The sequence below is a fragment of the Oncorhynchus masou genome, unplaced genomic scaffold (assembly GCF_036934945.1).
Source record: "Oncorhynchus masou masou isolate Uvic2021 unplaced genomic scaffold, UVic_Omas_1.1 unplaced_scaffold_1960, whole genome shotgun sequence".
NCBI lineage: Eukaryota > Metazoa > Chordata > Actinopteri > Salmoniformes > Salmonidae > Oncorhynchus > Oncorhynchus masou.
This window is the reverse complement of record NW_027008454.1, coordinates 44,314-70,280: the sequence shown is the minus strand read 5'-3', so window position 1 is coordinate 70,280 and position 25,967 is coordinate 44,314. Positions and strand designations below refer to the sequence as shown.

The window sequence follows — 25,967 nt, the reverse complement described above, 5'->3', positions numbered from 1 at the left end:
AGACCAGAGACCAGAGATAACCAGCCGTGTTAGGGGGAGACCAGAGACCAGAGATAACCAGCTGCGTCAGGGGGAGACCAGAGATAACCAGCAGTGTTAGGGGGAGACCAGAGACAACCAGCCGCGTTAGGGGGAGACCAGAGACAACCAGCCGTGCGTGTGGTTATGAGGTAGAGAGACAAGAGGTTGTCAGCCCGTCTCTGTAGGAGGTGGGATTCATATACACACATATGACGGTGTGTGTATATATATCTGTGTGTGAGAGAAAGTGTGTGTGTGTGTGTATCATCTTACTGGTGGTGAAACAGTGTCTGCAGGCGTAACCCTTCAGCTCCTGCTCACTGTCTTCACTGTCCAGGTCATCTTCACTGGCTGAACTCAGGTCCACTGGAGGAGAACAGAACGCACGTCGTTACCAAGCGCCAACAGTAGCGAGCTAAACATCTCACTGGCGTTACCAAATCAAATGTTAACATAAAACCTTGTGATAACCACGGCTCAACTTCTAACACAAGATTATTTTTGTTTGTTGCCGATCCTGTTCTTGCCATTATGAGTTGCTTTACAAGCCTCATCGAAAAGGTCAAATGCATCAGGAGAAACCAGAAAGAGACTTGATGTGAGACGGTTTTCTTTCCTTGTCTGCTGCTCGTTAGGGCTCGGACGTTCAGAATTCAATTTCTATGGCAACATAACTGTTGTACTTACAGAACTCTGAGGAGGGGGGTCTAGACGGGATGTTGACGGGGGTGGAGGTTTAGTGTCCTACTTACAGAACTCTGAGGAGGGGGTCTAGACGGGATGTTGACGGGGTGGAGGTTTAGTGTCCTACTTACAGAACTCTGAGGAGGGGGTCTAGACGGGATGTTGACGGGGGTGGAGGTTTAGTGTCCTACTTACAGAACTCTGAGGAGGGGGGTCTAGACGGGATGTTGACGAGGGGTGGAGGTTTAGTGTCCTACTTACAGAACTCTGAGGAGGGGGTCTAGACGGGATGTTGACGAGGGTGGAGGTTTAGTGTCCTACTTACAGAACTCTGAGGAGGGGGTCTAGACGGGATGTTGACGGGGGTGGAGGTTTAGTGTCCTACTTACGGAACTCTGAGGAGGGGGTCTAGACGGGATGTTGACGGGGGTGGAGGTTCAGTGTCCTACTTACAGAACTCTGAGGAGGGGGTCTAGACGGGATGTTGACGAGGGTGGAGGTTTAGTGTCCTACTTACAGAACTCTGAGGAGGGGGTCTAGACGGGATGTTGACGGGGGGTGGAGGTTTAGTGTCCTACTTACAGAACTCTGAGGAGGGGGGTCTAGACGGGATGTTGACGGGGGGTGGAGGTTTAGTGTCCTACTTACAGAACTCTGAGGAGGGGGGTCTAGACGGGATGTTGACGGGGGTGGAGGTTTAGTGTCCTACTTACAGAACTCTGAGGAGGGGGTCTAGACGGGATGTTGACGGGGGGTGGAGGTTTAGTGTCCTACTTACAGAACTCTGAGGAGGGGGGTCTAGACGGGATGTTGACGGGGGTGGAGGCAGTGCGTGTCTTGATGCGTCGGAACACAGGCTGGCGACGGTGTCTACGGTGGGCCCTGGACGACGCTGCCTCAGGACTCTTCTTCCAGTAGTAGTAGAAGGTTATCAACTCACCCTGCAAGGCAAGAGAGACACACACCATCAGAACAACAGAACACACACTCTTATAGCAGTCGAAGAAGGTTAGCAAATATCCCCGTATCGGAGAGAGAGAGGATAAGGAAGGAGTACCAGGAACACTGAACCGTGTATCGTACTCATGTAGAAAAAGGTGAAAACAGTGCGTACCCACACGCGCACGCCATCCACGCGCACGTCATCCACGCGCACGCCACCCACGCGCACGCCACCCACGCGCACGCCATCCACGCGCACGCCATCCACGCGCACGCCACCCACGCGCACGCCACCCACGCGCACGCCATCCACGCGCACGCCACCCACGCGCACGCCATCCACGCACACGCCACCCACGCGCACGCCATCCACAATCACTCTCCAACTTCTCGTAGTTCTCTCTGCTCCATAACAAAATGTGTAGAATTGCATTAAAACAGCAACATTTTGTCTCTGCGGCCAAAAAGAGGGCGTCTAAACTTACGTTGCTGAAGAAAACAATCCTCGGGAAAACATTGTATCATTTTGCATAAAAATAACTCCCAAAAAGAAGAGCTGTGTGTTTTATTTCAGACACGGTAAATCATTCCCTAATGTACCAAAACATCCAAGTTAGATATTAGATGATCTAACAGCCACTGCGTCACATAACGAGGAAAAGACCGTCGTGGTTCGGAGTGGACTGAGACCATGGCTCCAGGTCGCCGAGTCCATGACTCCACGTCAGGGTTTTGCAAGTAGCCCGGGTGTGTTTGCACTGCTGCTGTGGTTGTGTGTCTGTCTGTCAGTTGCAGGATTAGGCAGGGAGAGCGGGAGGCAGTCTGGCTGGCTGAATGATGGGGTATTAGGAGCAGGGCTGTTGGGGCTGCCTGGGTGGCACGTGGCTGAATGTGAACAAAAGAACATGTCGGGGAGAGCTTTGCTGCTACAAATAGGACCTGAAACGGTTCTACGCCCTGCCACTGGAGGAGACTATTGAACTTTAATCAAACATTCAGAGCCTGGGCTGTGTGTGCGTGTGTGTGTATTATTCTAAGTGTGTGTGTGTAAAGTCTGTCAGAACGAGGGATAAATCCGTTGCACCAAAGGACCGGCCGGAAATCAATGTCGGAGTGAGGACATTAACACATGGATCAGAGGACTCTGCTGAGGGAGGAAGCACGGCTACATTAACTACTGCACACACTGAATTATACACACACAAACACACTGAATTATACACACACACTGAATTATACACACACACTGAATTATACACACACACTGAATTATACACACACACACACACTGAATTATACACACACACTGAATTATACACACACAAACACACTGAATTATACACACACACTGAATTATACACACACACTGAATTATACACACACACTGAATTATACACACACACACACACTGAATTATACACACACACTGAATTATACACACACAAACACACTGAATTATACACACACACACACACACACTGAATTATACACACACACACACACACACACACTGAATTATACACACACACACACACTGAATTATACACACACACACACACACACACTGAATTATACACACACACTGAATTATACACACACACACACACACACACTGAATTATACACACACACACACACACACACACTCTGAATTATACACACACACACTGAATTATACACACACACTGAATTATACACACACACACTGAATTATACACACACACACTGAATTATACACACACACACTGAATTATACACACACACTCTGAATTATACACACACACACACACACACACACACACACACTGAATTATACACACACACTGAATTATACACACACACACACACACACACACTGAATTATACACACACACACTGAATTATACACACACACACACTGAATTATACACACACACACACTGAATTATACACACACACACACACACTGAATTATACACACACACACACACACTGAATTATACACACACACACACACACTGAATTATACACACTCTGAATTATACACACACTCTGAATTATACACACACACTCTGAATTATACACACACACTCTGAATTATACACACACACTCTGAATTACACACACACACTCTGAATTACACACACACACTCTGAATTACACACACACACACACACTGAATTATACACACACACTCTGAATTACACACACACACACTCTGAATTACACACACACACACTCTGAATTACACACACACACACACTGAATTACACACACACACACACACTGAATTACACACACACACACACACTCTGAATTACACACACACTCTGAATTACACACACACACACTGATTTATACACACACACACACACACACACACACACACTGAATTATAAACACACACACACACACACACCCAACTCTCTCTCCCCCACCCTGAACCCCCCCCCACACACACACACTGAATGACACACACACTCCCCACCCTGAACCCCCCAACTCTCTCTACCCCACCCTGAATCGCCAACTCTCTCCCCCCTCCCTGAACTCCTAAATCTCTCTACCCCACCCTGAACCCCCAACTCTCTCTCCCCCACCCTGAACCCCCCAATTCTCTCTACCCCACCCTGAACCGCCAACTCTCTCCCCCCCTCCCTGAACCCCTAAATCTCTCTACCCCACCCTGAACCCCCAACTCTCTCTACAGACAATCCTGCAGTATCCGTAGGAAGGCTAGCTAAATAGGATGACTAGAGACAGTACAGTAGGGGAGAACAGAGATAACGTGAGTCGGTCTGGCTGGCTGCTACTACATGAACAGAGATAACGTGAGACAGTCTACTGCCTGAACAGAGATAACGTGAGACGGTCTGGCTGGCTGCTACTGCCTGAACAGAGATAACGTGAGATGGTCTACTGCCTGAACAGAGATAACGTGAGATGGTCTACTGCCTGAACAGAGATAACGTCCAGCTGGCTGCTACTGCCTGAACAGAGATAACGTGAGGCGGTCTGGCTGGCTGCTACTGGACTAGTAACCGGAAGGTTGAGAGTTCAAACCCCTGAGCTGACAAGGTACAAAATCTGTCGTTCTGCCCCTGAACAGGCAGTTAACCCACTGTTCCCAGGCCGTCATTGAAAATAAGAATTTGTTCTTAACTGACTTGCCTGGTAAAATAAAGGAAAAAAAAAAATACACATACACATATATATATATACATACAAATATATATATATATACACACACACACACACACACACACATATACATATACACACACACACTATATAATATTACATACTTGAAATATTTATTCAGCCCCTTCTATTCCCCTGGCCCAGTAAATCATTACAGAGCAGTACAGTACTGCTAGCTACAGTCAACGAGCTCACAGAACATGGTAGTGACAACATGAGCCTGGTATTATAAAGGACTTCAACACGAGCCTGGTAATATCAAGGCCTTCTGGAATGCTGCCTGCTTCCCTCTGCAGGACATTTCTGCTCGGTTGGATTATCGTCCATCAAGGAAAGGGTTTACCTCGTATCACCATCAGCCTCAGTGCTCTCACTCCCTCTGCTTCCCACCCTCACAGTCTCACTGCTCTGACTCCCTCTGCTTCCCACCCTCACAGTCTCACTCCCTCTGCTTCCCACCCTCACAGTCTCACTGCTCTCACTCCCTCTGCTTCCCACCCTCACAGTCTCACTGCTCTCACTCCCTCTGCTTCCCACCCTCACAGTCTCACTGCTCTGACTCTGTTCCATCCAGTCTCACTGCTCTGACTCTGTTCCATCCACAGTCTCACTGCTCTGACTCTGTTCCATCCAGTCTCACTGCTCTGACTCTGTTCCGTCCACAGTCTCACTGCTCTGACTCTGTTCCATCCACAGTCTCACTGCTCTGACTCTGTTCCATCCAGTCTCATTGCTCTGACTCTGTTCCATCCAGTCACATTGCTCTGACTCTGTTCCATCCACAGTCTCAGTGCTCTGACTCTGTTCCATCCAGTCTCATTGCTCTGACTCTGTTCCATCCAGTCTCACTGCTCTGACTCTGTTCCATCCACAGTCTCACTGCTCTGACTCTGTTCCATCCAGTCTCACTGCTCTGACTCTGTTTCATCCACAGGCTCACTGCTCTGACTCTGTTCCATCCAGTCTCACTGCTCTGACTCTGTTTCATCCACAGGCTCACTGCTCTGACTCTGTTCCATCCAGTCTCACTGCTCTGACTCTGTTCCATCCAGTCTCACTGCTCTGACTCTGTTCCATCCAGTCTCACTGCTCTGACTCTGTTCCATCCAGTCTCACTGCTCTGACTCTGTTCCATCCAGTCTCACTGCTCTGACTCTGTTCCATCCAGTCTCACTGCTCTGACTCTGTTCCATCCAGTCTCACTGCTCTGACTCTGTTTCATCCACAGTCTCATTGCTCTGACTCTGTTCCATCCAGTCTCATTGCTCTGACTCTGTTCCATCCAGTCTCACTGCTCTGACTCTGTTCCATCCAGTCTCACGGCTCTGACTCTGTTCCATCCAGTCTCACTGCTCTGACTCTGTTCCGTCCACAGTCTCACTGCTCTGACTCTGTTTCGTCCACAGTCTCATTGCTCTGACTCTGTTCCGTCCACAGTCTCACTGCTCTGACTCTGTTCCGTCCACAGTCTCATTGCTCTGACTCTGTTCCGTCCACAGTCTCACTGCTCTGACTCTGTTCCGTCCACAGTCTCATTGCTCTGACTCTGTTCCGTCCACAGTCTCACTGCTCTGACTCTGTTCCATCCAGTCTCACTGCTCTGACTCGGTTTCATCCAGTCTCACTGCTCTGACTCTGTTCCATCCACAGTCTCACTGCTCTGACTGTTCCATCCAGTCTCACTGCTCTGACTCTGTTCCATCCAGTCTCACTGCTCTGACTCTGTTCCATCCACAGTCTCACTGCTCTGACTCTGTTCCATCCAGTCTCACTGCTCTGACTCTGTTCCATCCACAGCCTCATTGCTCTGACTCTGTTCCATCCAGTCTCATTGCTCTGACTCTGTTCCATCCAGTCTCATTGCTCTGACTCTGTTCCATCCAGTCTCATTGCTCTGACTCTGTTCCATCCACAGTCTCATTGCTCTGACTATGTTCCATCCACAGTCTCATTGCTCTGACTCTGTTCCATCCACAGTCTCATTGCTCTGACTCTGTTCCATCCAGTCTCATTGCTCTGACTCTGTTCCATCCAGTCTCATTACTCTGACTCTGTTCCATCCAGTCTCATTACTCTGACTCTGTTCCATCCACAGTCTCATTGCTCTGACTCTGTTCCATTCACAGTCTCATTGCTCTGACTCTGTTCCATCCACAGTCTCACTGCTCTGACTCTGTTCCATCCAGTCTCATTGCTCTGACTCTGTTCCATCCACAGTCTCATTGCTCTGACTATGTTCCATCCACAGTCTCATTGCTCTGACTCTGTTCCATCCACAGTCTCATTGCTCTGACTCTGTTCCATCCAGTCTCATTGCTCTGACTCTGTTCCATCCAGTCTCATTACTCTGACTCTGTTCCATCCAGTCTCATTACTCTGACTCTGTTCCATCCACAGTCTCATTGCTCTGACTCTGTTCCATTCACAGTCTCATTGCTCTGACTCTGTTCCATCCACAGTCTCACTGCTCTGACTCTGTTCCATCCAGTCTCATTGCTCTGACTCTGTTCCACCCAGTCTCATTGCTCTGACTCTGTTCCATCCAGTCTCATTGCTCTGACTCTGTTCCATCCAGTCTCACTGCTCTGACTCTGTTCCATCCAGTCTCATTGCTCTGACTCTGTTCCATCCAGTCTCATTGCTCTGACACCGTTCCATCCACAGTCTCACTGCTCTGACTCTGTTCCATCCACAGTCTCATTGCTCTGACTCTGTTCCATCCACAGTCTCATTGCTCTGACTCTGTTCCATCCACAGTCTCACTGCTCTGACTCTGTTCCATCCAGTCTCATTGCTCTAACTCTGTTCCATCCAGTCTCATTGCTCTGACTCTGTTCCATCCAGTCTCATTGCTCTGACTCTGTTCCATCCAGTCTCATTGCTCTGACTCTGTTCCATCCAGTCTCACTGCTCTGACTCTGTTCCATCCAGTCTCACTGCTCTGACTCTGTTCCATCCAGTCTCATTGCTCTGACTCTGTTCCATCCAGTCTCATTGCTCTGACACTGTTCCATCCACAGTCTCACTGCTCTGACTCTGTTCCATCCAGTCTCACTGCTCTGACTCTGTTCCATCCAGTCTCACTGCTCTGACTCTGTTCCATCCAGTCTCACTGCTCTGACTCTGTTTCATCCAGTCTCACTGCTCTGACTCTGTTCCGTCCACAGTCTCACTGCTCTGACTCTGTTCCATCCAGTCTCATTGTTACTGTCACTTCGAATGCTTCACGACATGTTGTGATGGTCATTGTATTTAGTGTGTGTTCGTTTAGTTTCCTAGTCTTTCTCTGTAGCGTATGTCAGGTTGTGTCTCTGTCTGCCTGTATCCAAGGCTAGATGATGAGCGAATAGGGATCCAAGAGTCATTGCTTGTCTCGGTGGTCCTATGTACACTGTGCTACACAGGGCAGGGCAACCAGGGCCGAGGGCTAAACTCCTGTGTTTATACACTGATCCCGTCCGCTATCTGGCCCGCTCCACTCTCTCTCTGTCTCGCTATTCTCCACCCCCCCTCCCACCTCTCTCTTCCTCTGCAGGCTGAACAGATGGTTAGTGTTTTTCCTGGCAGATTTATGACCGAGCCACAAAAGGCCCCTGCTTTGACACCAAGCCAAAAGGTAAAGGCTGTTCCAGGCAGGAGGAGAGGGACGGAGCAGGGGAGGAGAGCGAGAGGAGGGGAGGAGGAGGAGTGGGACGGAGCAGGGGAGGAGAGCGAGAGGAGGGGAGGAGGAGGAGTGGGACGGAGCAGGGGAGGAGAGCGAGAGGAGGGGAGGAGGAGGGAGTGGGACGGAGCAGGGAAGGAGAGCGAGGAGGAGGGGAGGAGGAGGAGTGGGACGGAGCAGGGGAGGAGAGCGAGAGGAGGGGAGGAGGAGGAGTGGGACGGAGCAGGGGAGGAGGCGAGAGGAGGGGGGAGGAGGGGAGGAGTGGGACGGAGCAGGGGAGGAGGAGCGAGAGGAGGGGAGGAGGAGGAGTGGGACGGAGCAGGGGAGGAGAGCGGAGGAGGGGAGGAGGAGGAGTGGGACGGAGGCAGGGGAGGAGAGGCGGGAGGAGGGGGAGGAGGAGGAGTGGGACGGAGCAGGGGAGGGAGGCGAGGAGGAGGGGAGGGAGGAGGAGTGGGACGGAGCAGGGAGGAGAGGGAGAGGAGGGGAGGGGGAGGAGTGGGACGGAGCAGGGGAGGAGAGGGAGAGGAGGGGAGGGGAGGAGGAGGAGTGGGACGGAGCAGGGGGGAGGAGAGGGAGAGGAGGGGAGGAGGGGAGGAGTGGGACGGAGCAGGGAGGGAGGCGAGGAGGAGGGGAGGAGGAGGAGGAGTGGGACGGAGCAGGGGGGAGGAGAGCGAGAGGAGGGGAGGAGGAGGAGTGGGACGGAGCAGGGGAGGAGAGCGAGAGGAGGGGAGGAGGAGGAGTGGGACGGAGCAGGGGAGGAGAGCGAGAGGAGGGGAGGAGGAGGAGTGGGACGGAGCAGGGGAGGAGAGCGAGAGGAGGGGAGGAGGAGAAGTGGGACGGAGCAGGGAAGGAGAGCGTGAGGAGGGGAGGAGGAGAAGTGGGACGAGGAGCAGGGAAGGAGAGCGTGAGGAGGAGAAGTGGGACGGAGCAGGGAAGGAGAGCGTGAGGAGGAGAAGTGGGACGGAGCAGGGAAGGAGTGCGAGAGGAGGGGAGGAGGAGAAGTGGGACGGAGCAGGGAAGGAGAGCGAGAAGTGGGGAGGAGGAGGAGTGGGACAGAGCAGGGAAGGAGAGCGAGAGGAGGGGAGGAGGAGAAGTGGGACGGAGCAGGGAAGGAGAGCGAGAGGAGGGAAGGAGGAGAAGTGGGACGGAGCAGGGGAGGAGGAGAGGACCAGGGGAAAGGGGGAGAGGTAGAAGGGAGGGGAAACGGGGAGGGAGATATAAAATCATAAAACAATGGACAATCAAACTTGAATATAACCACAGGCCTTAAAACCTCTCCCACATGTTACTGAATGAGGTGTGACACTGGGACAGAGAATTGAATTGAGAGAGAGAGAGAATGGAGACAGAGAGAATAGAGAGAAGAGACAGAATAGAGAGGAGAAAGAATAGAGAGAATAGAGACAGGGAGACAATAGAGACAGTAGATAGACGGAATAGAGAGACAGAGGGAATAGAGAGACAGAGGGAATAGAGAGACAGAGGGAATAGAGAGACAGAGGGAATAGAGACAGAGAGAATAGTGACAGAGATAATAGAGATAGAGAATAGAGAATAGAGAGACAGAATAGAGACAGATAATATAGAGACAGAGAATAGAGACAGAGAATATAGAGACAATTCTGCACGCAGAATTCTGCAAAAATATCCTCCGTGTACAATGTAGAACACCAAATAATACATGCAGAGCAGAATTAGGCCGATACCCATTAATTATCAAAATCGAGAAAAGAGCTGTTAAATTCGATAACCACCTAAAAGGAAGCGATTCCCAAACCTTCCACAACAAAGCCATCACCTACAGAGAGATGAACCTGGAGAACAGTCCCCTAAGCAAGCTGGTCCTGGGGCTCTGTTCACAAACACACCCTACAGAGCCCCATGACAGCAGCACAATTAGACCCAACCAAATCATGAGAACACAAAAAGATAATTACTTGACACATTGGAAAGAATTAACAAAAAAACAGAGCAAACTAGAATGCTATTTGGCCTTACACAGAGAGTACACAGCGGCAGAATACCTGACCACTGTGACTGACCTAAACTTAAGGAAAGCTTTGACTATGTACAGACTCAGCGAGCATAGCCTTGCTATTGAGAAAGGCTGCCGTAGGCAGACATGGCTCTCAAGAGAAGACAGGCTATGTGCTCACTACCCACAAAATGAGGTGGAAACTGAGCTGCACTTCCTAACCTCCTGCCCAATGTATGACCATATTAGAGAGACATACTTCCCTCAGATTACACAGATCCACAAAGAATTCGAAAACAAATCCAATTTTGAAAAACTCCCATATCTACTGGGTGAAATTCCACAGTGTGCCATCAGAGCAGCAAGATTTGTGACCTGTTGCCACGAGAAAAGGGCAACCAGTGAAGAACACGCACCATTGTAAATACAACCCATATCTATGCTTATTTATTTTATCTTGTGTGCTTTACCATTTGTACATTGTAAAAACACTGTATATATATATAATATGACATTTGTAATGTCTTTATTGTTTTGAAACTTCTGTATGTGTGATGTCTACTGTTAATTTTTATTGTTTATTTCACTTTATATATTCACTTTATATATTATCTACCTTACTTGCTTTGGCAATGTTAACACATGTTACCCATGCCAATAAAGCCCCTTGAATTGAATTGAATTGAATAGAGAATAGAGAGACAGAATAGAGACAGATAATAGAGAGACAGATAATAGAGAGACAGAGAGACAGAGAATAGAGAGACAGATAATAGAGAGACAGAGAATAGAGAGACAGAGAATAGAGAGACAGAATAGAGAGACAGAGAGAGATAGAGACAGATAATAGAGAGACAGAGAGACAGATAATAGAGAGACAATAGAGAGACAGAGAGACAGATAATAGAGAGACATAGAATAGAGAGACAGAGAGACAGATAATATAGAGACAGGGAATAGAGAAGAGAGAGACAGAATAGAGAGACAGAGAATAGAGAGAGCAGCAGGAGAGTGTGTGATGACTAGGTTGGTTCTAGTGGCAGATCCAGAGTTGTGTAAACAGCCATTAGTGCATCCAGGTAGAGTTGCTCAGAAGAGGAGATGGGAGTCTGACCATCATTACAGCGAAGTGGAGGAGAATGTTGATCTTACAACTAAAATGACAACTACATTTTTTTTAACCTTTATTTAACCAGGCAAGTCAGTTAAGAACAAATTCTTATTTTCAATGACGGCCTAGGAACAGTGGGTTAACTGCCTGTTCAGGGGCAGAACGACAGATTTGTACCTTGTCAGCTCGGGGATTTGAACTTGCAACCTTCCGGTTACTAGTCCAACGCTCTAACCACTAGGCTACCCTGCCACCCCATAATTTAATTCTGTCCATATATGTACTTTTACTTGCTTGTTTTGTATTCTATATCCAGTAAACGCTTTTAGTGTACACTGACAACCTGACTGATAGTAACGCTGGCGTGTGGTGTGGGTTTAAGTCCTGGATTTCAGTCTAAGGGTAAATATACTCGAGTATGCTAGTGTAGACGGAGATTAGTACATCTCTCTGACGTGGAACAGAACTAAGAGCCTTAGTGACATAGTTGTCTTCTCTGTCCTGTCGAATCATCAGCTGGCACAAGGCTGGTGTAAAAGAAGTGATTCCAATATTAATTATCCCCGATTCAAATAGGATTTGCAGTATGTTGCCTGGGACAAAATGGATTTGGGCTGTGTTTATACAGTCCCCTTTTAAAAAGGATTTGCTGTATGTTGCCTGGGACAAAATGGATTTGGGCTATGTTTATACAGTCCCCTTTTAAATAGGATTTGCAGTATGTTGCCTGGGACAAAATGGATTTGGGCTATTTTTATACAGTCCCCTTTTAAAAAGGATTTGCTATATGTTGCCTGGGACAAAATGGATTTGGGCTATGTTTATACAGTCCCCTTTTAAAAAGGATTTGCTATATGTTGCCTGGGACAAAATGGATTTGGGCTATGTTTATACAGTCCCCTTTTAAAAAGGATTTGCTGTATGTTGCCTGGGACAAAATGAATTTGGGCTATGTTTATACAGTTCCCTTTTAAATAGGATTTGCTGTATGTTATCTGGGTAAAAATAAATTGGGCTATGTTTATACAGTCCCCTTTTAAATAGGATTTGCTGTATGTTGACGGGGTAAAAATAAATTGGGCTATGTTTATACAGTCCCCTTTTAAATAGGATTTATTTTTATTTTTACCACACTCTTGTTAGCATTCGCCTTTTATAATGCCATTTCTTACAGCAACAAGAGACGTTCAACGTTGACTCCGCTGTTACGATCGTTGTCACGGTGACCTAATGTGAGCGCAAGCTCGAAATCCGACAGAAATTCACGGATTTTCACGTCTTCACATTCAAAACAGTAAGTTAGCAGCTTGCCATACTTGTAAATAATTACCTTGTAATGTGTTAACTTTTTTGATATGTTCTGGTAATTTATAAACTGGATAGTCAGCTAGATAGCCAACAAGCTAATGTTAGCAACAAACCAAAACATTGTCTAGAAAAAGTAGCTTTTAGTAACCTGGCTTGCTAGATTGACATACTCTAAAGAATTTCTTTTTAACGGATTTTTTTTTTTGTGATACAAAATCTAGAGAGAGTAAGGTTGCAGACTGCCATGTGGACCCGGCTACTGATGGGTCATGCAGACTGCCATGTGGACCCGGCTGCTGATGGATAATGAAGACTGCCATGTGGACCCGGCTGCTGATGTATCTAGAGAGAGTAAGGTTGCAGACTGCCATGTGGACCCGGCTGCTGATGGGTCATGCAGACTGCCATGTGGACCCGGCTGCTGATGGATAATGAAGACTGCCATGTGGACCCGGCTGCTGATGTGTCATGCAGACTGCCATGTGGACCCGGCTGCTGATGGATAATGAAGACTGCCATGTGGACCCGGCTGCTGATGTGTCATGCAGACTGCCATGTGGATCCGGCTGCTGATGCGACATGCAGACTGCCATGTGGACCCGGCTGCTGATGGATAATGCAGACTGCCATGTGGACCCGGCTGCTGATGGGTCATGCAGACTGCCATCTTTATGTGTTTAGACTTTTACATAATGACAAGGACCAGCTTGATGTCGTCTGACGATAGAAATGTTGATGATTTAAAGACGGTAAGATGTAAGGTCACATTTATACTGGAGGGGTTGGCGGGACGTTTAACTACACCACCACAAATCATGACAAGGTCGGTTGGCGGGACGTTTAACTACACCACCACAAATCATGACAAGGTCGGTTGGCGGAACGTTTAACTACACCACCACAAATCATGACAAGGTCGGTTGGCGGGACGTTTAACTACACCACCACAAATCATGACAAGGTCGGTTGGCGGAACGTTTAACTACACCACCACAAATCATGACAAGGTCGGTTGGCGGGACGTTTAACTACTTCACCACAAATCATGACAAGGTCGGTTGGCGGGACGTTTAACTACACCACCACAAATCATGACAAGGTCGGTTGGCGGAACGTTTAACTACACCACCACAAATCATGACAAGGTCGGTTGGCGGGACGTTTAACTACATCACCACAAATCATGACAAGGTCGGTTGGTGGGACGTTTAACTACATCACCACAAATCATGACAAGGTCGGTTGGCGGGACGTTCAACTACATCACCACAAATCATGACAAGGTCGGTTGGCGGGACGTTTAACTACACCACAAAACATGACAAGGTCGGTTGGCGGGACGTTCAACTACATCACCACAAATCATGACAAGGTCGGTTGGCGGGACGTTTAACTACACCACAAATCATGACACGGTCGGTTGGCGGAAATAAAAGCTAACGCTTTGTCGCAGGCGATACCTTTTGACGTACAGAAACATCCAGAAAGTATCCCCCCACCCCTGGACATTTTTTTGCGTTACAAAGTAGAATTCAAATGGATTTAATTGTCATTTGTTTTGTCAATGATCTACACAAAATACTCTGTAATGTCAAAGTGTGTAAAAAACTGACATTTTCTATAAAAAAATAATAAACATACAGAAATATATCTCAGTTACCAACCTATTCAAACCTCTTGAGTCAACACATGTTCCAATCACCTTTGGCAGTGATTACAGCAGTATGTCTTTCTGGGTAACTCCAAGAACATTGCCACAACTGGATTGTACAAAAACTTGTACATGATTATTTTTGTTTAATTCTTCAAGCTCTGTCAAGTCTTGCCACTGGTTTTCAAACTGTAACTCGGCCACTCAGGAACATTCAATGTCATCTTGGTAAGCAACTCCAGTGTATACAGTGTTTTAGGTTATTGTCCTGCTGAAAGGTGAATTTAGTTCTATTCCGTTTAGTTTTATTTTCACCCTAGTCCTTGCCGATGACAAGTATACCCATAACATGATGCAGCCACCACCATGCTTGAAACTATGAAGAGTGGTACTCAGTGATGTGTTGTATTTGCCCCAAACATAATGCTTTCTATTCAGGACAAGGCACTAAAGGGATTATAAAGGCAATATTTTCTGCAGTTTTACTTTAGTGCCTTATTGCAAATGAGATGCTTGTGTTGGAATATTTTATTCTGTACAGACTTCCTTCTTTTCTTTCTGTCAATCAGGTTTGTATTGTGGAGTAACTACAATGTTGTTGATCGATCCTCAGTTCTCCTATCACAGCCATTAGACTCTAACTGTTTTAAAGTCACCATTGGCCTCATGGTGAAATCCCTGAGTGGTTTCCTTCCTCTCTGGCAACTGAGTTAGGAAGGACGCCTGTATCTTTGTAGTGACTGGGTGTATTGGTACACCATCCAAAGTGTAGTTAATAACTTCATTACGCTCAAAGGGGATATTCAATGTCTGCTTTTTATTCTACCAATAGGTGCCCTTCTTTGTGAGGCATTGGAAAACCACCCTGGTCTTTGTGCTTGAAATTCACTGACTGTTTCTAAACCCAGTCTGAACCACAACATATCTGTTTCTGAACCACAACATGTCTGTTTCTAAACCCAGTCTGAACCACAACATGTCTGTTTCTAAACCCAGTCTGAACCACAACATGTCTGTTTCTAAACCCAGTCAGAACCACAACATGTCTGTGTCTGAACCACAACATGTCTGTTTCTAAACCCAGTCTGAACCACAACATATCTGTTTCTGAACCACAACATGTCTGTTTCTAAACCCAGTCTGAACCACAACATGTCTGTTTCTAAACCCAGTCTGAACCACAACATGTCTGTTTCTAAACCCAGTCTGAACCACAACATGTCTGTTTCTAAATCACAACATGTCTGTTTCTAAACCCAGTCTGAACCACAACATGTCTGTTTCTAAACCCAGTCAGAACCACAACATGTCTGTGTCTGAACCACAACATGTCTGTTTCTAAACCCAGTCTGAACCACAACATGTCTGTTTCTAAACCCAGTCAGAACCACAACATGTCTGTTTCTAAACCCAGTCAGAACCACAACATGTCTGTTTCTAAACCCAGTCTGAACCACAACATGTCTGTTTCTAAACCCAGTCTGAACCACAACATGTCTGTTTCTAAACCCAGTCTGAACCACAACATGTCTGTTTCTAAACCCAGTCTGAACCACAACATGTCTGTTTCTAAACCCAGTCTGAACCACAACATGTCTGTTTCTAAACCACAACATGTCTGTTTCTAAACCCAGTCTGAACCACAACATGTCTGTTTCTAAACCCAGTCAGAACCACAACATGTCTGTTTCTAAACCCAGTCAGAACCACAACATGTCTGTTTCTAAACCCAGTCTGAACCACAACATGTCTGTTTCTAAACCCAGTCTGAACATGTCTGTTTCTAAAATAGAGAGATATCCACAGGGTAGAGAAAAGAGCCTTGGCTGGTGGAACAGTGTGTGCGTGTCTCTGTGTGCTTCGCTTGGTGGTTTAATAGGCTCCCGTGCAGAAGGGATCGCTTTTCTCCCACAGAATGAGTGAATAAGCTGTGTTTTCACAGGTCAGGGATACACACGCCACAGAATCAGCATTCTCCCTGTCTCACTGCTGTAAGCGCTTTTACTAACCAAAGCAGATTGGACCAACCGCTACGGAGCCTTTTTACAGGGGGAGTCGATCCCTACGCCTCCTAAAGAGCCTTTTTACAAGGAGAGTCGATCCCTACGCCTGCTACAGAGCCTTTTTACAGGGGGAGTCGATCCCTACGCCTGCTAAAGAGCCTTTTTACAAGGAGAGTCGATCCCTACACCTGCCAAAGAGCCTTTTTACAAGGAGAGTCGATCCCTATGCCTGCTACAGAGCCTTTTTACAAGGAGAGTCGATCCCTACGCCTGCCAAAGAGCCTTTTTACAAGGAGAGTCGATCCCTACGCCTGCCAAAGAGCCTTTTTACAAGGAGAGTCGATCCCTACGCCTGCTAAAGAGCCTTTTAACAAGGAGAGTCGATCCCTACGCCTGCTACAGAGCCTTTTAACAAGGAGAGTCGATCCCTACGCCTGCTAAAGAGCCTTTTAACAAGGAGAGTCGATCCCTACGCCTGCTAAAGAGCCTTTTTACAAGGAGAGTCAATCCCTACGCCTGCTAAAGAGCCTTTTTACAAGGAGAGTCGATCCCTACGCCTGCTAAAGAGCCTTTTTACAAGGAGAGTCAATCCCTACGCCTACTACAGAGCCTTTTAACAAGGAGAGTCGATCCCTACGCCTGCTACAGAGCCTTTTTACAAGGAGAGTCGATCCCTACGCCTGCCAAAGAGCCTTTTTACAGGGAGAGTCGATCCCTACGCCTGCTACAGAGCCTTTATACAAGGAGAGTCGATCCCTACGCCTGCTACAGAGCCTTTTTACAAGGAGAGTCGATCCCTACGCCTGCCAAAGAGCCTTTTTACAAGGAGAGTCGATCCCTACGCCTGCCAAAGAGCCTTTTTACAAGGAGAGTCGATCCCTACGCCTACTAAAGAGCCTTTTTACAAGGAGAGTCGATCCCTACGCCTGCCAAAGAGCCTTTTTACAAGGAGAGTCGATCCCTACGCCTGCTACAGAGCCTTTATACAAGGAGAGTCGATCCCTACGCCTGCTACAGAGCCTTTTTACAAGGAGAGTCGATCCCTACGCCTGCCAAAGAGCCTTTTTACAAGGAGAGTCGATCCCTACGCCTGCCAAAGAGCCTTTTTACAAGGAGAGTCGATCCCTACGCCTACTAAAGAGCCTTTTTACAAGGAGAGTCGATCCCTACGCCTGCCAAAGAGCCTTTTAACAAGGAGGGTAAATCCCTACGCCTGCTACAGAGCCTTTTTACAAGGAGAGTAAATCCCTACGCCTGCTACAGAGCCTTTTTACAAGGAGAGTAAATCCCTACGCCTGCTAAAGAGCCTTTTAACAAGGAGAGTAAATCCCTACGCCTGCTACAGAGCCTTTTTACAAGGAGAGTAAATCACTACGCCTGCTAAAGAGACTTTTCACAAGGAGAGTAAATCCCTACGCCTGCTACAGAGCCTTTTAACAAGGAGAGTCAATCCCTACGCCTGCTACAGAGCCATTTTACAAGGAGAGTAAATCCCTACGCCTGCTACAGAGCCATTTTACAAGGAGAGTAAATCCCTACGCCTGCTACAGAGCCTTTTAACAAGGAGAGTCGATCCCTACGCCTGCTAAAGAGCCTTTTTACAAGGAGAGTCGATCCCTACGCCTGCTACAGAGCCTTTTTACAAGGAGAGTCGATCCCTACGCCTGCTAAAGAGCCTTTTAACAAGGAGAGTAAATCCCTACGCCTGCTACAGAGCCTTTTAACAAGGAGAGTCGATCCCTACGCCTGCTAAAGAGCCTTTTAACAAGGAGAGTAAATCCCTACGCCTGCTACAGAGCCTTTTTACAAGGAGAGTCGATCCCTACGCCTGCTACAGAGCCTTTTAACAAGGAGAGTAAATCCCTACGCCTGCTACAGAGCCTTTTAACAAGGAGAGTTGATCCCTACGCCTGCTACAGAGCCTTTTAACAAGGAGAGTAAATCTCTACGCCTGCTAAAGAGCCTTTTTACAAGGAGAGTCGATCCCTACGCCTGCCAAAGAGCATTTTTACAGGGAGAGTCGATCCCTACGCCTGCTAAAGAGCCTTTTTACAAGGAGAGTAAATCCCTACGCCTGCTACAGAGCCTTTTAACAAGGAGAGTCGATCCCTACGCCTGCTACAGAGCCTTTTTACAAGGAGAGTAAATCCCTACGCCTGCTAGAGAGCCTTTTTACAAGGAGAGTAAATCCCTACGCCTGCTACAGAGCCATTTTACAAGGAGAGTAAATCCCTACGCCTGCTACAGAGCCTTTTTACAAGGAGAGTAAATCCCTACGCCTGCTAAAGAGCCTTTTCAGCATATTTAGTTGTTTGAACAGTATTGAGCAGAACCCAGCTCATATTCCTTAACGCCCTCGCAGTCTCCTCCCTCTCTCTCTCCATAACGCCCAGTCTCCTCCCCCTCTCTCTCCATAATGCCCAGTCTCCTCCCTCTCTCTCTCCATAACGCCCAGTCTCCTCCCTCTCTCTCTCTACATAACGCCCTGTCTCCTCCCTCTCTCTCTCCATAACGCCCTGTCTCCTCCCCCTCTCTCTCCATAACGCCCTGTCTCCTCCCCCTCTCTCTCCATAACGCCCTGTCTCCTCCCCCTCTCTCCATAACGCCCTGTCTCCTCCCCCTCTCTCCATAACGCCCTGTCTCCTCCCCCTCTCTCCATAACGCCCTGTCTCCTCCCTCTCTCTCTCTCCATAACGCCCTGTCTCCTCCCTCTCTCTCTCTCTCTCCATAACACCCTGTCTCCTCCCCCTCTCTCTCCATAACGCCCTGTCTCCTCCCCCTCTCTCCATAACGCCCTGTCTCCTCCCCCTCTCTCCATAACGCCCTGTCTCCTCCCCCTCTCTCCATAACGCCCTGTCTCCTCCCCCTCTCTCCATAACGCCCTGTCTCCTCCCTCTCTCCCCATAACGCCCTGTCTCCTCCCTCTCTCTCTCTCCATAACACCCTGTCTCCTCCCCCTCTCTCCATAACGCCCTGTCTCCTCCCTCTCTCCCCATAACGCCCTGTCTCCTCCCTCTCTCTCTCTCCATAACGCCCTGTCTCCTCTCTCTCTCTCCATAACGTCCTGTCTCCTCCCTCTCTCTCCATAACGCCCTGTCTCCTCCCTCTCTCTCTCTCCATAACGCCCTGTCTCCTCTCTCTCTCTCCATAACGCCCTGTCTCCTCCCTCTCTCTCTCTCCATAACGCCCTGTCTCCTCCCCCTCTCTCTCTCCATAACGCCCTGTCTCCTCCCTCTCTCTCTCTCCATAACACCCTGTCTCCTCTCTCTCTCTCCATAACACCCTGTCTCCTCTCTCTCCATAACACCCTGTCTCCTCCCTCTCTCTCTCTCCATAACACCCTGTCTCCTCCCTCTCTCTCTCCATAACACCCTGTCTCCTCTCTCTCCATAACACCCTGTCTCCTCCCTCTCTCTCTCTCCATAACACCCTGTCTCCTCCCTCTCTCTCTCTCTCCATAACGCCCTGTCTCCTCCCCCTCTCTCTCCATAACACCCTGTCTCCTCCCCCTCTCTCTCCATAACGCCCTGTCTCCTCCCCCTCTCTCTCCATAACGCCCTGTCTCCTCCCCATCTCTCTCCATAACGCCCTGTCTCCTCTCTCTCCATAACGCCTTGTCTACTCCCCCTCTCTCTCCATAACGCCCTGTCTCCTCTCTCTCTCTCCATAACGCCCTGTCTCCTCTCTCTCTCCCCATAACGCCCTGTCTCCTCCCTCTCTCTCTCTCCACAACACCCTGTCTTCTCCCTCTCTCTCCATAACGCCCTGTCTCCTCTCTCTCTCTCCATAACGCCCTGTCTCCTCCCTCTCTCTCTCCCCATAACGCCCTGTCTCCTCCCTCTCTCTCCATAACACCCTGTCTCCTCCCCCTCTCTCTCTCTCTCCATAACGCCCTGTCTCCTCCCTCTCTCTCCATAACGCCCTGTCTCCTCTCTCTCTCTCTCCATAACGCCCTGTCTCCTCCCTCTCTCTCTCCATAACTCCCTGTCTCCTCCCTCTCTCTCCATAACTCCCAGTCTCCTCTCTCTCTCTCTCCATAACTCCCTGTCTCCTCTCTCTCTCTCTCTCCATAACTCCCTGTCTCCTCTCTCTCTCTCTCTCTCTCCATAACACCCTGTCTCCTCCCTCTCTCTCTCCATAACACCCTGTCTCCTCCATCTCTCTCTCCATAACACCCTGTCTCCTCCCCCTCTCTCTCCATAACACCCTGTCTCCTCCCCCTCTCTCTCCATAACACCCTGTCTCCTCTCTCTCTCTCCATAACACCCTGTCTCCTCCCTCTCTCTCTCCATAACACCCTGTCTCCTCTCTCTCTCTCCATAACACCCCGTCTCCTCTCTCTCTCCATAACACCCTGTCTCCCCTCTCTCTCTCTCCATAACGCCCTGTCTCCTCCCTCTCTCCATAATGCCGTCTCCTCCCCCTCTCTTCCCATAACGCCCTCTGTCTCCTCCCTCTCTTCACAATGCCCTGTCTCCCCCCTCTCTCTCTCTCCATAACGCCTCCTCCCTCTCTCCCTCTAGTAGTGAGTGGTAGTGAGGGGAGGGAGGTAGTGAGGGAGAGAGATGGGAGGGAGGTAGTGAGGGAGAGAGATGGGAGGGAGGGAGGTAGTGAGGGGGAGGTGGGAGGGAGGGAGGGAGGTAGTGAGGGAGAGGTGGGAGGGAGGGAGGTAGTGAGAGGGAGAGGTGGGAGGAGGTAGTGAGGGGAGAGGTGGGAGGAGGGAGTGAGGGAGAGGTGGGAGGAGGTAGTGAGGAAGAGGTGGGAGGGAGGTAGTGAGGGAGAGGTGGGAGGGAGGTAGTGAGGGAGAGGTGGGAGGGAGGGAGGTAGTGAGGGGAGAGATGGGAGGGAGGTAGTGAGGGAGAGAGATGGGAGGGAGGTAGTGAGGGGAGAGGTAGGTGGGAGGGAGGTAGTGAGGGAGAGGGGCAGGTGGGAGGGAGGTAGTGAGGGAGGTGGGAGGGAGGTAGTGAGGGGAGAGGTGGGAGGGAGGTAGTGAGGAGAGGTGGGTGGGAGGGAGGTAGTGAGGAGAGGCGGGTGGGAGGGAGGTAGTGAGGGAGGGAGGCGGGAGGGAGGGAGGTAGTGAGGGGAGGTGGGAGGAGGTAGTGGGGGGGTAGGCGGGAGGGAGGTAGTGAGGGAGAGATGGGAGGGAGGGAGAGAGGTCGTGAGGGAGGGAGGTAGTGAGGGAGAGATGGGAGGGAGGGAGAGGTGGGAGGGAGGGAGGTCGTGAGGGAGAGGTGGGAGGGAGGGAGGTCGTGAGGGAGAGGTGGGAGGGAGGGAGGTCGTGAGGGAGAGGTGGGAGGGAGGGAGGTCGTGAGGGAGAGGTGGGAGGAGGGAGGTCGTGAGGGAGAGGTGGGAGGGAGGGAGGTCGTGAGGGAGAGGTGGGAGGGAGGGAGGTCGTGAGGGAGAGGTGGGAGGGAGGGAGGTCGTGAGGGGAGGTGGGAGGGAGGGAGGTCGTGAGGGAGAGGTGGGAGGGAGGGAGGTCGTGAGGGAGAGGTGGGAGGGAGGGAGGTCGTGAGGGGAGAGGTGGGAGGGAGAGAGGTCGTGAGGGAGAGGTGGGAGGGAGGGAGGTCGTGAGGGGAGAGGTGGGAGGGAGAGGTGGGAGGGAGGGAGGTCGTGAGGGGGAGAGGTGGGAGGGAGGGAGGGAGGTCGTGAGGGAGAGGTGGGAGGTAGTGAGGTGGGAGGGAGATAGGAGGGAGGGAGGGAGGTAGTGAGGGAGAGATGGGAGGGAGGTAGTGAGGGAGAGGTGGGAGGTAGTGAGGGAGTGGTGGGAGGGAAGGAGTGAGGGAGAGGGTAATGTAGAGGTGGGAGGGAGAGGTGGGAGGGAGGTAGTGAGGGAGAGGTGGGAGGGAGGTAGTGAGGGAGAGGTGGGAGAGGTGGGAGGGAGAAGTGGGAGAGGTGGGAGGGAGGTAGTGAGGGAGAAGAGGGAGGGAGGTAGTGAGGGAGAGGAGGGAGGGAGGTAGTGAGGGAGAGGAGGGAGGGAGGTAGCGAGGGAGAGGAGGGAGGGAGGTAGTGAGGGAGAAGAGGGAGGTAGCGAGGCAGGTGGGAACAACGTAGCACTCTTTAGTAGCAGCCAAACTCATACAAGTTAGCTAGCGGGAGAGAAGTGAGGGAGAATCGGTGAGGGAAAAACAGGGAGGGAGGAACAGGGAGAATCCCTGTCGCTCTCTTTAGAAGAGGTCCAGCTACTGTAGCTAGCGGGAAGCAACAAGAGAAGGCTGGAGGAAGAGAGGCAGGCAGGAACACCGTAGCCCTCTAGATGCGTCTGCCTGGTGCTTCTGGCTCGTAGCCAGAGGCGGGTTATAGCAGGCCCAACTCCCCCTGCTCCGTGGCTCAGTACAGTGGCGTGGTCGTATCCCAAGCCCAGACCCAGGCCTTGGGGCAGGACATCATGTTATTGGAACAACCAACCACATGTAATATGAGATGTAATATGAGGTACTTGTTCCTTCCTGGATGGCTCGGCATGCCAGTGGAATTACTCAAATGTTATATGTCAGAGTGTGGAGAGAGAGAGAGAGAGGAGGAAAATACTTCAAAGTAAAGCTTGAAGATTGCTATGCTCCATAGACAGATTGTGTGGGGGGGAAGAAAGTTAGGGAAAATAAGGTATTGCCTCGCAGTGCTACAAGCTCAAAGACCAGAACGGCGTGTGTCTAGAGATGAGCTTTTTCAGTGTGTCTGTGACAACCCTGGTCTTAAGTGTCTATATTGAGCTAACACCCCACCTCCCCTTCTCTCCTCCTCCTCCTCCTCTGGTGACTTCCTTCCCCTTCTCTCCTCCTCCTCTGGTGACTTCCTTCCCCTTCTCTCCTCCTCCTCCTCTGGTGACTTCCTTCCCCTTCTCTCCTCCTCTGGTGACTTCCTTCCCCTTCTCTCCTCCTCCTCCTCCTCTGGTGACTTCCTTCCCCTTCTCTCCTCCTCCTCCTCCTCCTCTGGTGACTTCCTTCCCCTTCTCTCCTCCTCTGGTGACTTCCTTCCCCTTCTCTCCTCCTCCTCCTCTGGTGACTTCCTTCCCCTTCTCTCCTCCTCCTCTGGTGACTTCCTTCCCCTTCTCTCCTCCTCCTCCTCTGGTGACTTCCTTCCCCATCTCTCCTCCCCCTCCTCCTCCTCCTCTGGTGACTTCCTCCCCCTCTCCTCCCCCTCCTCTGGTGACTTCCTTCCCCTTCTCTCCTCCTCCTCCTCCTCCTCCTCTGGTGACTTCCTCCTCCTCCTCCTCTGGTGACTTCCTTCCCCTTCTCTCCTCCTCCTCTGGTGACTTCCTTCCCCATCTCTCCTCCTCCTCCTCTGGTGACTTCCTTCCCCATCTCTCCTCCTCCTCGTCTGGTGACTTCCTCCCCCCTCTCCTCCCCCTCCTCTGGTGACTTCCTCCCCCCTCTCCTTTTTATTGCTTTTTCTGATGCTTAAAAGGAAGTTTATTGTCCATTTCCAGAGGGGAGATAACAGTTTCTCTGCTCAGTGGTGGCAGCAGGGTTAGAAACCAGACGGAGGTGTGTAGGGTGCGTGATGGAAGGAGAGGTATTACCACGCCAAGCAGCACACTACCCCACCTGGTATTAAAATAGCCTTGATATATGGATCCTTTACATTAAGAGCCCCTACACGCCTCTACACTCTAACCACTAGGATACCCCGCCGCCTCTACACTCTAACCACTACGCTACCCTGCCGCCCCTACACTCTAACCACTAGGCTACCCTGCCGCCCCTACACTCTAACCACTAGGCTACCCTGCCGCCCCTACACTCTAACCACTAGGCTACCCTGCCGCCTCTACACTCTAACCACTAGGCTACCCTGCCGCCTCTACACTCTAACCACTAGGCTACCCTGCCGCCCCTACACTCTAACCACTAGGCTACCCTGCCGCCCCTACACTCTAACCACTAGGCTACCCTGCCGCCTCTACACTCTAACCACTAGACTACCCTGCCGCCTCTACACTCTAACCACTAGACTACCCTGCCGCCTCTACACTCTAACCACTAGACTACCCTGCCGCCTCTACACTCTAACCACTAGGCTACCCTGCCGCCTCTACACTCTAACCACTAGGCTACCCTGCCGCCTCTACACTCTAACCACTAGGCTACCCTGCCGCCCCTACACTCTAACCACTAGGCTACCCTGCCGCCCCTACACTCTAACCACTAGGCTACCCTGCCGCCCCTACACTCTAACCACTAGGCTACCCTGCCGTCCCTACACTCTAACCACTAGGCTACCCTGCCGTCCCTACACTCTAACCACTAGGCTACCCTGCCGTCCCTACACTCTAACCACTAGGCTACCCTGCCGCCCCTACACTCTAACCACTAGGCTACCCTGCCGCCCCTACACTCTAACCACTAGGCTACCCTGCCGCCCCTACACTCTAACCACTAGGCTACCCTGCCGCCCCTACACTCTAACCACTAGGCTACCCTGCCGTCCCTACACTCTAACCACTAGGCTACCCTGCCGCCCCTACACTCTAACCACTAGGCTACCCTGCCGCCTCTACACTCTAACCACTAGGCTACCCTGCCGCCTCTACACTCTAACCACTAGGCTACCCTGCCGTCCCTACACTCTAACCACTAGACTACCCTGCCGCCTCTACACTCTAACCACTAGACTACCCTGCCGCCTCTACACTCTAACCACTAGGCTACCCTGCCGCCTCTACACTCTAACCACTTGGCTACCCTGCCGCCTCTACACTCTAACCACTAGGCTACCCTGCCGCCTCTACACTCTAACCACTTGGCTACCCTGCCGCCTCTACACTCTAACCACTAGGCTACCCTGCCGTCCCTACACTCTAACCACTAGGCTACCCTGCCGCCTCTACACTCTAACCACTACGCTACCCTGCCGCCCCTACACTCTAACCACTAGGCTACCCTGCCGCCCCAAATATATGGTCAAAGGGGATTTGAATACTTTCTGACGGTACTACAGGTGACTGGTCCATCTAAACTTATGTCTCCTTTTTAATGATTATTATTATTATTATTTTTTTTTTTTTACAGTTTACAATAATATATTTTAAAAAACGAATTGTTTTACTTTCACATAAGCCAGATAGGTGCATTGAAATGTGTTGTTTTACAGGGTCAGCCATAGCACTACGGCACCCCTGGAGCAAATGAGGGTTTAAGTGCCTTGCTCAACGGCACAGACAGATTCTTTTTTACCTTGTCGGTTCAAGTATTCAAACCAGAGTACTTTCGGTTACTGGCCCAACGCTCTAACCCCTAGGCTACCGGTCTACCTACCTACAGACATTGAGAACACTTTCTCTTTTCCAGTAACGACCTGAGAGCTAATTGTGTGGGCGGAGCATAGCTATGGTCCATATGCCAGAAGTCAAGTTTCTGCCCTCCCTGTCTGATCAGAGTCAATATGGCCCCTAGGAAAACACAAGAGGGTTGTTGGGACTCACTGGATCTTACC

General features: G+C 50.1%; 1 protein-coding gene across 4 annotated transcripts in view; it reads right to left on the bottom strand.

The window, feature by feature from the left end:
• The window catches only part of LOC135532641 (arginine-glutamic acid dipeptide repeats protein-like), an 86,603-nt gene that overhangs the window by 18,448 nt on the left and 42,188 nt on the right, over nt 1-25,967 (bottom strand). For 3 of the 4 annotated variants that reach the window (XM_064960106.1, XM_064960107.1, XM_064960108.1), the window contains 2 exons: nt 1,484-1,646; nt 295-387 (listed from right to left, as the gene is read on the bottom strand). In XM_064960106.1, coding sequence (XP_064816178.1) covers nt 295-387; nt 1,484-1,646 — 256 coding nt within the window. Of the gene's footprint in view, nt 1-294; nt 388-708; nt 751-1,483; nt 1,647-25,967 lie in introns of those variants that run through there. The other variant, XM_064960109.1, reaches the window with a different exon arrangement.